The following is a 13826-nucleotide window of genomic DNA, read 5'->3' on the forward strand; positions in this document are numbered from 1 at the left end:
CGACGCACGCCATTGCCGTTATTTTAGGCATGATGGCATTGTTATTGTCGTTATAGTTCAACAGGAGAAACCTCTTCACCGTGAAGCGATGTTCCTCTTCTTTTTCCCTCTTAACATCGTCAGATTTTTTTTTTTGCTCCGCATCACAATAGTGTTTAGGAAGTTTAGCCTCTCCATATTAATTGCTTGACGCAGTCAAACACGCGTTTGAACTTCTGGTGGGTAGAGGTGATAGGTCCACCGTCCTTTGTTTTTTTGCAGCCTGTAGACAAACCCGTTGCTGCCACGATAATGAATACAAACCGGCCGAACACATCTGGCGTTCCCTCTTCTTCCTCCACTGCCGGCCCCTTGGCTTTACGGAGCGGAAGCACCGCAGGGGTTGTTGGGGGAACTGACGCTGGTAGAAGCGGCAGCAGATCAATGGATTATAACCCATTCTCTCTCATGGATGTTGGGACGGCGAAGATTGGGTTTGAACAATTCCATGGGGTGCCGTCGTCAATGCCGATGCAACAGCAACAGCGCGGGGTGCCAACAACAGCCACGTCCATGGGCTCTGCTGTTGACTGTCAGCTTCGCAAGTCTTCGGCAGGAACCCAACAAGGAGACCACTCATACTACCAGCAACAGCGGCAACCTTCTCTGTCCCAACCTCAACAGCGCACGAATCTTTCGCTGGATTTGGCGAGAGTCACCCAGTTGGCATCACAACGCAGCGGCTCAGCCATTACAACCACACGACAAGATATCGTGACACCATCCTCCGCGAACCGCTCGGTTTCTCAGAGCTCTGCTCTGGATTTAAAAACCAGGGGGGGCTCTCTAGATACCGTCACGTCCATGCGCTCTGGAACAGATGGGGAGCCACATGGTAGAGTTGCGAAGCGTTCAGCAATCTTTAGTAACTTCCTCAAAAGGGATCCCCCAGACTTTTTGAAACCGTCGCCAAACACCTTACTGCGGCGACAAGGGTCAAGCACAGCGGTGACCGCACGTGGGCTTTTTGGTGACCAGTCTCGCTCTGGCAGCACCGCGACAAACCCAGACGCGCACGTGTCGCGTCCGCAACACCAGGAACAACTACTGGACCCCTCGCCATCGCAAGGGTACTCTCCAGGGTTTGTGCTCCACACAGCGAGGGAAAGGGACCGCGTCAAACCTGCATTCTTCAGTGATTCTGCATTGACAGCTCGACCGAGTGCTGAGGATACTTCAACACGGTTTGTTTCATCTGAGCAGTGTGTTTCCCCCCTCCCGAGCAGCACGAATCAAGCGACAGCTTCGCACCTTCCCCAAGGACCCCCGCTGGGCGTGAACAACCCTGGGGCGACAGAGCCTCACTTTATTGACAGTGGAAGCGCCTCAACCGTTGTTTCAACGGCCACTGGGACGCATCTGCCCCATGGTTCAGATTCTGTTGTTTCTGCTCCGAATGCACTCACCAGTGATTTTCATGTACCCCAAATGGACATAGCCGTGCGAGGTGTGTTGGGAGATACGAGGTTATCTAACGCCACGACATCGTCAGCATCACAGAGTCTTGCCTACCTAACTCCAGGTGCTGAGGTTGCTGTCAGCGAAAATTATGCTGAGAAAAACAATATTCTGGTTAGCAGGCCACCTTCAGCTCCTCATGCTCACATGCCGTTGCCGGCGGATCCGCGTGTGGGAAGCGTCCTCTCGGCGGACAACGTGGCCATGAATCGGGGTGATGCTCTGGGGCTGCCAATGCCGCAAGGTATCCCAAATGATGGGTTGAGTCCAAATGGAACCGAAGAAACGGCTTTGGCTCTTCCTCGTCCTCCTTTTCCTGGGTTTGGGCATCCCCATAAGGTATGCCCCGCTGCTGTTGTGCCTGCCGGTGATGACGTTGCTGCGCCTCATGTAACCTCCGCTACGCACGGCCTTGGTTTCCCGCCCACGGGCCGCCAACGGCAGGAGCGGACGGAACACGATACACAGGCTTGTGTGTTTATCGACGGCTTTGACCCGAGCGAAGCCCCCCCAGCTGCGCCGTCCTATGGGGATGCCGTAGACGGTTCGTCTTCGCAAGAGTGGCACGATGGTTCGCTGCAGGACGCGGTTGCCACAGCGCCTTCTAATGTGGGGTCCGAGGCTTTGCTATTTGAGGGCCCAACTCAGGCAGGGGAAGTTGGTACTAACATGTGTCCCGTTGAAGAGGGGACATCTCCGGAAGCGCGGCTGCCGGCTTTAGATATGGCTGCTCTCCCTGTGTCCAGCCGCCGTGAAGGGAAAGGTTGGGGACAACAACATCGTCCACGTGGTGGAGCCCCGTGTTTTGCCGTATTTTCTCCTACGGGGTGTGTTATTGCAGTGTTTAACGCTCCCAATCCCTCCGTGAAGCCCAGGTTTGTATGCAGTCGTGTTGCGGACATACTTTCTGGGAAGGCGAAAGGTATGAACCCTTCCAAAGTGGGTGAAGACTATGTAACGACCCTTCGCGTTTCGGCTGCATTCACCCTTAGAAAAATCAATGAAAACAAAGTTCCACTGACGTCTCTCCGCGAAGCCGTCCAGCAAGTGCCCGACATCCTTCCGCTTCTAAGGGGCGTTTTGTCCTACGCGCTGCGTGACCCGTTGCCTGACTGGCGTAACGGTGGACAGAAGGAGCTTACCAAAATGCTCTCGGAGGTGGCTGAGCAGGTGCCCCCCTCCAGTGTGATGAACCCTATTCGGCTGTCCGACCCAAATTTGTTGAAGAGGGACCCGGAACAGGGTCTGCGGGAGGTGCAACGGTTGTTGCTTATTGGAGAGCGTGAGGCTGCCGTGGGGGTGGCTATGGAGTTTCAGTTATACACGCATGCCATTATTATTTCGATGGTGTGCCCCACCAAAGAGCAATACATGGATGTAATCCGTACCGTTGTTGAGAAAGAGTTAAGCCCCCTTTCACCTCTTGCTCACGCCTACTGTACGTTTAACGAGCTACCGCTTCCTGGATTCGCGAGTTCGCCAACATCTACGTTGCCCAGCGCACCGACGGGAGGGTGTGAGGTTTGCGTTCGGCAGTCCTGGGTGCAGCACGCGGCACTGTTTGTGTCTAACTTCACTAGGGAAAGTGCGGTGGGCTTGGTACAGCTGGGAGATGCCCTTGTAAAAGAAGGGTTGATTGACGAGGCCTATTGTTGTTTTCTGCTCGCTCATCTTACTCCGATGGGAAATGTTGCCCCTCAGCAGCTACCACAACCCCAACAGCAGCACGTCATGAATCTTCTTCGTGTGCGACTTGGCGCATTGGGTGGGCACTGCCGTCCTGACGGTGTGCGTGTGGTTCTGACGCCGAAATTGCTGTTTCTAGCTGATGTTGTAGACAACATTCGCTGTAACCTTGAAGTGTCTGCACAACCTGCAGCAACGGAAGGGGAGGGTTTAGTGATGCGTCACGGACTTCCCGCTCGCTCGCCTGCCAGCAAAGTTGTGTTCTGCTATTTGCAAATGTTATGGTTACAGGAGGTGGGTCTGCATGATATGGCGGATCCTTTCATGGCACACACACTCCGGATGGCACCGACGTCATCCAAGAACTCGGCACCATTCACTTTGAACCGCCTGCTCGCCTCCGGACCCCCTGTCCCTGCGCCAGCCACTGCAACCGATGCTGCCGTCGCACCTGTCCCCATTCCCACCCCTGGTACGCCTCAGCTGAAAACGGCTCCACCAGCTCCTGGACTTCTAAACAAAGGGATCGGACCAAGGTTTGGTGCCCAGACGTCACAAAGAGTACTGCCGCGGATAGGACCAGACGGGTACCGTGTAACCACGGTGCCCACTGCCCCGCAGACGTCGCCGCCGGTGCCAATGCTAGCAGGAGCGTTTACGCCCAACGCACCGGGAGGCGCCCAGACCGCAGGCTCGTCCATACCGCCACCGCCTGCCTCATTCCAGTCAAAAGTAGTGTCTACTGCGCCACCTCCTCCACCTCTTTCGTGCCAGGTGAAATCAGTCCCTGAAGGCGGTGCGGTAGAGAGTGAACCTACCAACCCGAACTCGGCCAGTTCCTCTTCCACTTCGTTCCCTGCTGCGCCACCCACTACCGCTCGCGGCCGTCCCGCTGAGCCTGGCCCAACTCAAGATCCCGGAAACAACGAGCGAACACAAGAGCCAAAGAAGCAGCAGAGACAACAGCCGCCCCGCTCAGGCTCTCTTGGTGCCCTCGCCAGTTTCTTGTTCCGGCGCAGCGGCTCCAAAGACAACGAAGCGAAAAAGGACGAACCAAAGAAGATGATCATTGACACTGAGAAGCCTCCGAAGTTTGACCCCACGAGGGGTTGCTATCTCTTTCCCGAGTCTGAAGAGGATAAGAAAGTGGCAGAGATGATCAAGGCGGGTCCTATGATGCGATTTTCCGTGAAGCAGCAAGCCCCGCAGGGACCGGTTAACCGCCGAATGCCCGTAAGGACGAAATATGTGGACACATTTAACTCCTCCTGATGCTTGAAAGCATGCTCCGCAGTTAGTTGCACCTGATATTAATCGAGAAAGTCGTGGAAGTGTGTATATGTATGTGCTGTGCCGAATGATTTTGCATTGATGCCGAATGTAGCGGGTCGATGAAGAGATGACTTTGGGACTCCCTTTTCGAGGATGTTCCCCTCCTACTGTGAAGTAGTCGCATCAAATTGTGTGTGTGAGGCGTGGAAAGGGATGTGCACGTGTGCGTACGTGTGGCTGGCGGCAGGCTCAGAAATGAAGTGATCAGAGAGCATAGTGTTGTCCTTAGAATGGAGCGGTTAGAATTGTGTTAGGTGGTGGAAAGGCGTCCACAAATCGCGTACGTGGGTGTTGAATAAGTGCGGGATGTGGCCATGGTTCTTCTTTGTTTTGCTGTCGTCACCTTTCTCCCTACTTTTTCTTCGCATAAGCCGACAATAATGCGCGCATGTTTTAAAATAACGATTCTTCTTTTTGTACTGCTTACACACTGTTATCATGAATACGTGATTGTACGGTTAATATCCCTGTTTTAGCACGCATTTGCTGGACGTGCTGCAGAAGAAAACGAAGGTGAAAAAAACGGACACATCGCTGTGCCATTTTCTTTTTTTAAATCAGAAACATGATGGTGTGCCTTACAATTTTCCTTGATATCTCTTTCCGTATTTGTTTACCCGTTTTCAATGCGCACTACAGTAAAAGAAGGAAAGGGGGATCGGGGATGCCTATCCCAACGGTAACCATGGGGCCAGACCCGATTTCTGAGCCACTCCTGCATGACGCCGACAGGGACGAGATTCCATTCTGTGTAACTCGTAATATTGGGCGGGAAATGAGACGTGGGTCCAACAGCGACAGCGGCAATCGTTGGAGACAGGTGGAACCCGTGTTGGAGTTACAGATTGAAACGCTCTCTACGACGTCAGCGGGGTGGTTTCTGAACTCGTGGTATGGCGCCCTTGTGGTGGCGCTTGTCCTGCAATCTTTGGTCTCTTTTCAGTGGGGGATGGTGAATATATGTGACAGCTCATCGGTAAGCATTCGCAACCTGGATTCGTGGAGAAGTTCTTGCGTGGAAAGGTACGAGTATCAGTCGGCTGAGCTTAACTGTTCGGGGACTAAGGTTCTGGTGCAAGCATGTGATCCACCGCCACACTCTTCGCATCGTGCAATGCTCCCATCTCTTCTAGGATGCGGAGCGGTACCGTTATCAGCACCATCTTACGCGGAGGACTCACCGGGCCCTAATCACGACGGGATGAGCATGCGGAGTGGAGGCTATATTCCAAAGCAACGACAGCAGCGTCTTTTCAACCTACGGTGGGTAGACCGAAACGTGATTGATATACCGGCAAGTAAGGCCAACCGCTTTCCGCGCGTCGTTTTCAGTTTAGCATCGCCGCAGGACGCTATTTCTGGAGATATTCCCTTTAAGACTTATCAGTTGCAGGTTGTTCTGGAAAAGTTTCCGGTGCATGCGCCTTCGGAAGGAGATATAAATGTTAACAGTGGTACCAGCCGGCCGGCAACCACTGGCGTGTACCGATACAACACAACAACCACGTGTTTTCGGACAACACCACGATGCTCTTCAGTGGTGTTGCCGCAGGATGTCGTGGTGGTTGGCGGGAATTCGAGAATCACATTAACCATCATCGGTGCTGTGGAGGAGCTGGCGTCTGTCGCTTCCATGTCTTCTGTTGGTATTGCGTTTCAGCGTTCTTTCTACACCATCTTTACAATTGCATGTCGCTACACCCTCATTGTGATCTCCGGTGTTCATTTGATCTTCTTTCTTTACCGAATTCGGCGGACGCAGACAATCTATGAGCATTACTGGGTGACGGCCTTGAACGTGGCACTGATACTTTACCTTGACCCATTTTTCGCCGCCGGAGTTTACGACGAAAACGGTGTAGAACTTTATCGCTTCTTTGAGTACAACGTGCCGAATTATTTCATTGCCTTTTTGAACTGTTTTATTTTTGCGCTTGTTGGAGCCTCCATTAACGCTTCTGGGGAGGTAGGAGAGACTAAAAGGAGACTGAAGGGGGAAACCGTTCCAGGGTGTGACGCTCCTGTGTTTGAGGAACCGTCGCCTCGCCCGGGTCGGCCACCAGCGACCGTTCCTCCCGATATGCCTCCTTCTTCACCTGGTGGCGATCCAAGGGATTTGCAACGAAAGGAAAAAAATTCATGGACAAGTGAGGCTCATGACAGTTCTGTATTACTTGCCTCCCCTGATGGGGATCGTGCGGCACTCGTGCGACGACGTGGTATGCCTCTGTGGGTTACCGTTTCAATCACTTGCTACTTCGTTATTCTCGTAGGTCTTGACGTGGGGAGGGCGTTCGTTGAGAATTGGGATTGGGGAACCGTTGCGGATTGTGCTACATTCTGTTGCCGTTACCTTGCGTCAATGTTCTACACAATGCTCCTGTTGCTTGTTTTTGCGTCGAATGTGCTACTTTTATGGCTCAAACGAAATCTGGGCAGACAGCCCTACCTAGAGACACGACCACGGCAGCTGGCATGCCGTGTGTTTATCTTCGTGTTTGCTAGTGCTATGGTCTATTTCGTTGTCCAGGCTGTTCTTATCGATCTACTCTACCCTCATATTGTGCGGATTGTCGTCTATCAGCCATTCAGTCAGCTCGCCCCCGTGATGGTTTCATCTTGCTTTGTGAGTCACATAACATTTGTGTACACACCCACCACTGCCTCACGGAGGGTGCCCATACGGCCAAACAACCCCATGTGGCGCCGTGTCGTTTGGTCACGGCAGTGGTATCAGTGGCTTCAGTTTCACGGTGGCATATTGTACATATTTCACAACGAAGAGCAGGAACGATACTTCAACTTTTTACAGAACAAGCAGAGGTTGGCGAAAGTCCTTCACCGTCGGTCGGGTCGCGTCCCTGTCGCCACTGAGCACGAGGGTGTAGGGCCCATTTGCTCCACGGCAGAGTGTGTTTGGAATGGTGACGGACCACTAGGGACATACGATGCGGAGAGCTCTGATAGTTCAGACTCCAGTGGCGGCGAAAGCAGCTTTTCTTATAATAGCAGTCACAATGAAGATGATGATGTTGCGTCAAGCGGACGTGGTTCGCGGCGTCGCAACTGGTCGCGCATTCGGAGGGGTGTTTCGACACTGTTCGAACGTGCGGAGTGTCGGTTCGTGGAGAAATCTGCTTTGCTTCTGGATTCTCTCGAGGGGGCCATTCTTGACCCTTTGCAGTCTCTCCAACTTGGTGGCAATAGGCGTGTGCCCTTTTTTAACCTCGAGGCCGCGATTGATTGCCTGAATCTGTCGTGGGAGGCATACGCACCTCTGTGTAGTGATGTAGATGCTTCGAGGCGAGATGCTGATGGCGGGGGGAATGGCACCTCATCTTATTGCGCTGACTGCACTCCCTGTGCGTTTCCCCCAGAGACAAGGGGAGAAGGCGATAGTGATAAAAGTACCTTAGACGAGCGGGCATTTTTAGAAGGGGCTGTGGACAGCAGTGCAGTGACGACCGTCGATAACAGGCCCATTGATGGTGATTTGCAATCTTTTACGGTTGCGAGGGAGGGGTCGTCCACCAGTGTGGGACCTGCTATGTGTACCAAACAATACGGTTATAAGCCAATCGCTGTGTTTGAGGCACTTGATGTAGTGGCTGTTTGTGCTGTCATGGACACTGAATTTTTGCACCATCGTGGCAAGGCCCCTCGAATCGTTATCGCATTCCGAGGAACAGCAAATATGAGCAACGCCAGGGAGAACATTCGTGTTCGGCAGCGTCCGTGGCGGGAAGTAGACGGTGTCCGGCAGTGGTGGGGCCTCACGAAGCGTGCAAGAGTCCACTCGGGTTTCCTTAACATTTGGATCTCACTGAAGCCTGCTGTGCTTCATACACTTCACAGGTTCTTAAAGGAGAATTCTTCCACTGTTTACCGTGTGTTTTGCACGGGCCACAGCATGGGGGGTGCTGTGGCTTGTCTTTGTGCCTACAGTGTGCGGCGTATGTTGCGGGAGATAGAATACCCCTTGGATGAGGTAACGGTTTACACGTTTGGTCAGCCCCCGATGGGGAACGCAGCGTTTCAAACCGCTTACGACAAGGCGATTCCCCGAACGTTTCGTGTTGTAAACGAGAGTGACGCGGTGTCCCTCTTTTCCCTGTTCGGGGGCACGCACGTTGGCACCGAAGTGGATGTTAACCGCCATGGCAATTACATCTGTAAGCCCATGTTTATTGAGATGTTATTCAGACCCACGGGAGGGAAGGGATTTGCTTTAAAAAATCATACCCTTGCTGCCTATGCCCAATCTCTTAATGCCGTTGCGGATCGGAACAGTGGTAGGGAGTGTAAGGTGCGCTGCCTGCAGCCGTATGTGCGTGATGTTGTAGACCCATCACTTAGCGCTCTTTCCAGTGCTGCCGCCAACGTCTCTGTTGAACACCAAGCTGCGAACGTGTAACCAAACAGTGTATGTGAGACTTGAATTTTGGAAATATCGTATACCTTTCTTTCATAGTCGGTTTTGTGTTCACGAAAAAAAAAACCGCTTCGTTTACTTCTTCCTTTACTGTTGTCTATGTGCACGCATGTTGACTCACCTATAATCTGAGAGGCAGCGCGAGCAAGAGACAGACATGAGACGGTGCAGTTGTTCAAGTACCATTCATGGGTTTGGTGGATGATGGGGATGCGGGGTCGCTCTCCACATCGTGTCGTGGGGGAGGGGGAGGGCATTTATTGGTCGGGAGAGTTCGAGAGGTGTCGACGGTTATTGCTCCATCTTTGTGTGTGTGCACACTTGCGTATGCAGTCCCTTTTTGCCTTCATTTCGCTCTTTTGATGTCTTGTAGTAGCTGTGGACGCGCGATGCCGTGGGATCTTATGCGTGATCTCTCTGCTTAGACCGCACTTTACGATTTGGCAGCTCTCTCTCGTTGTTTTCCCTCCTTTCTCTATTTTCCTGTTTGCCGGTCATTTTTGTCAACCTCCCAACCAAAGCCTGACCACCGGGTGGTGCAGTGCCGTTGGCTGTAAACGTGACTTTGAGTGCAAAAGAGACCTATCTGTTTCCCCCCTTTACCCAAGTTAGAAAGAGTTGTTTCTTGCACTATCCGACTGTTATTCGTGCCTGTGTTTCCTTCCTGTGCCCCCTTCTTTCGCTCCAGCTGTCCCATTTACCCCCATTACTTGTGGCATTCAAAACAAAGCAGTGACGCCAACGACACCGACGAAAAACAAACAGGCGTAAAGGGACTTTTGCATTCGGTCAAGTACTGAGGTTTGTTTCTTTTTTCTTCCGGAGACGGAACTCAGAAGGGAGGCCAGAGCCCATCGAGATGGAGAGGAGACAGGCGGGCGGGAATTTGCTGGACTCTATGAATTCTGCATCAGTGCACGTGAACGACCTTCCAGCTGAGTTCCCCCGTTTTCCACCGCAAACAATTAGCACGGGCGTTGCTTCTCAGAGTCACCGCAAAAAGTCACCGGCTTCGGGACCCCCGATGAACGGGAGTCATTCTTTTTCTCGTCATACAAACACAGGAACTGTACCTGCCATACCGCGCGCCCCACGGCGGTGCCGACTTACAAACAACGCACCATTCCCGGACCCCGCCTGCGTGGACTGCCAAAGGCATAGCTGCTCAAGACATTCAGGCGGCAGCACGTTGGCGGGGGGAGTGGAGCTGCAGATTGAAGGGCTTACGCGCTTCGTTTGGCGGTGTATTTGCTTTTTATGGTTGGCAGCCCTTGTCGCCGGTATAGTTTTGCAATCCTTGCCCTCTATTACATGGAGGGTGCTGGACATCTGTGGAAGGGATGCGCCTGATATGTGGAAATATGGGACATGGAATAGCAACTGTGCGACCATAGAGCTGGAGGACAGACACACCGATACCTACCGTGTTCAGTGGAATGGGCGACCATATTCTGTGGACTTTGGTGACCCGTTGCTGCGGTTCCGTAGCCTCGTAATAAACCTGGCCAGTCCTGACGACTGGGAGGTTTTCCATCCTGACGAGCGCAGGTTCACACTGAGGGTTGCGATTCCCTTTATGGAGGAGAACAGCAACTGGTCTACTGCCCCGTTGCCGATAGTGTGCCGTCGTGGGGACGATCGATGCGTTTACATAAACCTGCCGCCGGGTGCGGTTTTGAATGACACTGGTGGAGGACGCGTGTCTCTATCTCTTAGCGATGTCCCCGGAAGTATCGCTCGAAATATAAATAACTCAGCGGTTGGTATCCTTTTTCAAGGGCGTGCTTACGCCCTTACAGTGTTGATTTGGCGCTACATAGCCCTTACAATAACGGTTTTGCATACTATACGGTTCGTAGTGAACCTGAAATACAACAACAGCCTCTATGAACAGTGGTGGGTTTTGGTGCTGCTGTTGGCGTCTGTGTTGTATCTCAACCCCCTCACCGCCCTTGCCATATCTCCAGATCGGCTTCCACTGCCGCTGGAGTTCCTTGAACTTCACGTGCCATGGTGGTTTGTAGCAGTGGTGGTGAGCTATATGTTTTCTGTTATTACTGCGTCCATGCCGCGCGCTGCGAATCCCACGAAACAGGAAGGCGCTAAAAACCTGGGATGCCTTAGCCGCATGAAGGCCTGCTTCTGCCGCAGCCGCAGCATATATGACCCTCCGTTGTGGACGAAGGTAGTGGGAGTGCTTTTTATCATTATAGCCATTGGGCTTGACATAGCAGTGGCCTGGCGGTGCTGCTCTGCAACGCTACATGGGAGGGGGTCGGGTAAAAAAATTTACATTTACCTTCTCTGTTCTCTTTTCGGCTTTGGGTCGCTGGTCTGTTGTATTATGCTCTACCGTCTACGTCGGAGCATGTCAAAGAAATCATACCTGGATTCGAGACCTCAGCAACTTGCCTGCCGTGTTTTCATGTTTATGTTCTTCACGGCCATCATTTTCAGTATTACACAATTCGCTCTGTTTTACGTGCTCGATTTCAGAATCCCGGGTATGTTGGCGTGGCAACCACTTATACAGCTACCGGCGTTGTTGGTATGGCCAGTTTTGGTCAATGTCATGACTCTAATATACACTACCCGTCACCGCCCAGAGACGGTTCCCATTCATCCGCGAGACACGCGCTGGAAAGAAAGTGTCTGGCCTGACGATTGGTACCGATGGCTTGCTCGCCATGGCGGCAGCATGTACATTTTTCATACAGAGAAGGAGGAGGCCTCCTTCAATTGGAAACAACTGGAGTACCGCGTACGGCGGTACCTTGTGAGGTTAAAGAGAAGGGGTGGTGTGCATAACTTATCTCTCCTTCTGCAGAGCATACCCAATGACTCTTCATCTCCACCGGTTGAGGGGCCGAGTGACCCCTCGATAAATTATACCATTATGTGCTCCGTTCACTCCCGTCCCCAGGATATAGAGTTCTGGAAGGGTCTGAGAGAGTCGATTTGTAATCGAGGCGCAGCCGAGATTGTCAACATGGACATGACGTCCACGTGCTTCCTACCGTACGTTGAAGCAGGGAGGGAAAACGATTTGGGGCCCGAGAGACCGTCAGGCGCATCCCAAGTGATGAGACAAAATGTTGGCAGGGAAGGAGGTGGGTCCCGAGCTCCGCTGCTAGAAAACGATGGGGGAGCTCTCAACGGTTCCGTGGCGTTGAGGTTGAGCTCCACCACCGGGGATGCACCTCCCGGTGACGGGGAGCGTCGTCTGGGGTCTGTGGATGATCATTCAGGAGGTAACGGCGACGATGGAGGGTCAACTAATAACCCAAAGAGTGTGTGGCAAGCACTCCGTGGTGTAATTTCCGCTTCGGTGAGGGGAGCCGGGAGGAACTTATTCGAACGACCTGCTCATGCGTTTGAGCGTGCCGAAACCTATCTTTTGGATGCTGTTCAGCAAAGGATGCACGAACCCCTGTACCTCCCGTTTTTCAATCTTGAGACAGCCATTGACTGCTTCAACATAGCGTTTGAATCGTACAATTGGAAGGGACAGTCGCACGCCCGGGCCCAAGAAAGAAAGGTTGGAACCTCGGGCTGCTGCCGCGGCTCTTCAAACTACCGTTCAAATGCTCGCGAATCCGCTGCTTACCCCCGGGAAACGAACCCAGACGCGTGCACCACGTCGCAAGGTGATGTTGAGATGCGCAAATTTTGCCCTAGTACCGAACAACAGTCTGTGGCAGCCACTCCAGACCATAACGGGACGCCCACTATCGATGTGAAACAATACGGTTATAAGCCAATCGCTGTGTTTGAGGCACTTGATGTAGCGGCTGTTTGTGCTGTCATGGACACTGAATTTTTGCACCATCGTGGCAAGGCCCCTCGAATCGTTATCGCATTCCGAGGAACAGCAAATATGAGCAACGTCAGGGAGGACATCAAGATGCGCCGCCGTGCTTGGGATGAAATGAAGAACGATAGGGACAATGCGTCTCTGAACTCGAGTTGCTGCTGGGAACCAACGGTCCACTCCGGATTTTTGGAGATCTGGGAAGCACACCAAACTTCTATTGAAGAAAAACTTGGCGGGTTCTTAAAGGAGAATTCTTCCACTGTTTACCGTGTGTTTTGCACGGGCCACAGCATGGGGGGTGCTGTGGCTTGTCTTTGTGCCTACAGTGTGCGGCGTATGTTGCGGGAGATAGAATACCCCTTGGATGAGGTAACGGTTTACACGTTTGGTCAGCCCCCGATGGGGAACGCAGCGTTTCAAACCGCTTACGACAAGGCGATTCCCCGAACGTTTCGTGTTGTAAACGAGAGTGACGAAATTGCAACGTTCCGGCTTTACGGCACGCAAGTTGGCACTGAAGTGGATATTAACCGCCATGGCAATTACATCTGTAAGCCCACGTATATGGAGCAACGGTGCCACCCAATGAAGAATAAGGCGTTTGGAATCGAGGGCCATCAGGTGAAGTCTTATGCCCGCTCGCTCAATGCCTTGGCGCTCGACACATCCTGCAAGATACGTGCTTCCGGCGATCCAGAGGCGTCATATGTGGCCGAGCCTGGACGCGAGCCGGATGCCATGTAAGTTGTTCCTGGCCTTTGGGTTGCGAATGCATTCGCCGTGCGGATGAAAGAAGAGGAAGCGTGGGATAAAAGTGTGCGGCTGTGGGGTATATTTGGGGAGTTCAGGGTGTTGTGAAGCATTTGGGATGGGGAAAGTGACATCGAAACGGCGCTAATACTTGCTTGCTCGAAGTTGTGTGTTCCCTTCTCACTTAGCTTTACCTCAGATTAGTGACTTCCATATCCCCAGCTGCTGTGAGGGTGGTTGCACATCCGTAATTCTTCTCCACAATTGCTGAGGATCTTTTGCCTTTTGTTTTTGAGTTACTTTTTCTTGCCGTTG

At 52.6% G+C, this 13826-nt stretch overlaps 3 protein-coding genes across 3 annotated transcripts; all 3 read left to right on the forward strand.

The window, feature by feature from the left end:
• Positions 1–291: 291 nt before the first annotated feature.
• On the forward strand, positions 292–4455 carry TbgDal_III4200 (hypothetical protein, conserved; the record flags this gene model as incomplete). The annotated part of the gene is made up of 1 exon (XM_011774066.1): positions 292–4455. One exon carries the CDS (start codon positions 292–294, stop codon positions 4453–4455), a length of 4164 nt encoding a protein of 1387 aa, XP_011772368.1.
• A 625-nt stretch (positions 4456–5080) lies between these two features.
• On the forward strand, positions 5081–8929 carry TbgDal_III4210 (lipase, putative; the record flags this gene model as incomplete). Its single annotated transcript, XM_011774067.1, has 1 exon — positions 5081–8929. The coding sequence occupies one exon, from the start codon at positions 5081–5083 to the stop codon at positions 8927–8929; it is 3849 nt and encodes a 1282-aa protein (XP_011772369.1).
• An 877-nt stretch (positions 8930–9806) lies between these two features.
• On the forward strand, positions 9807–13505 carry TbgDal_III4220 (lipase domain protein, putative; the record flags this gene model as incomplete). The annotated part of the gene is made up of 1 exon (XM_011774068.1): positions 9807–13505. The coding sequence occupies one exon, from the start codon at positions 9807–9809 to the stop codon at positions 13503–13505; it is 3699 nt and encodes a 1232-aa protein (XP_011772370.1).
• Positions 13506–13826: the final 321 nt, after the last annotated feature.

This window comes from Trypanosoma brucei, chromosome 3 (assembly GCF_000210295.1).
Source record: "Trypanosoma brucei gambiense DAL972 chromosome 3, complete sequence".
Taxonomy (NCBI): domain Eukaryota; phylum Euglenozoa; class Kinetoplastea; order Trypanosomatida; family Trypanosomatidae; genus Trypanosoma; species Trypanosoma brucei.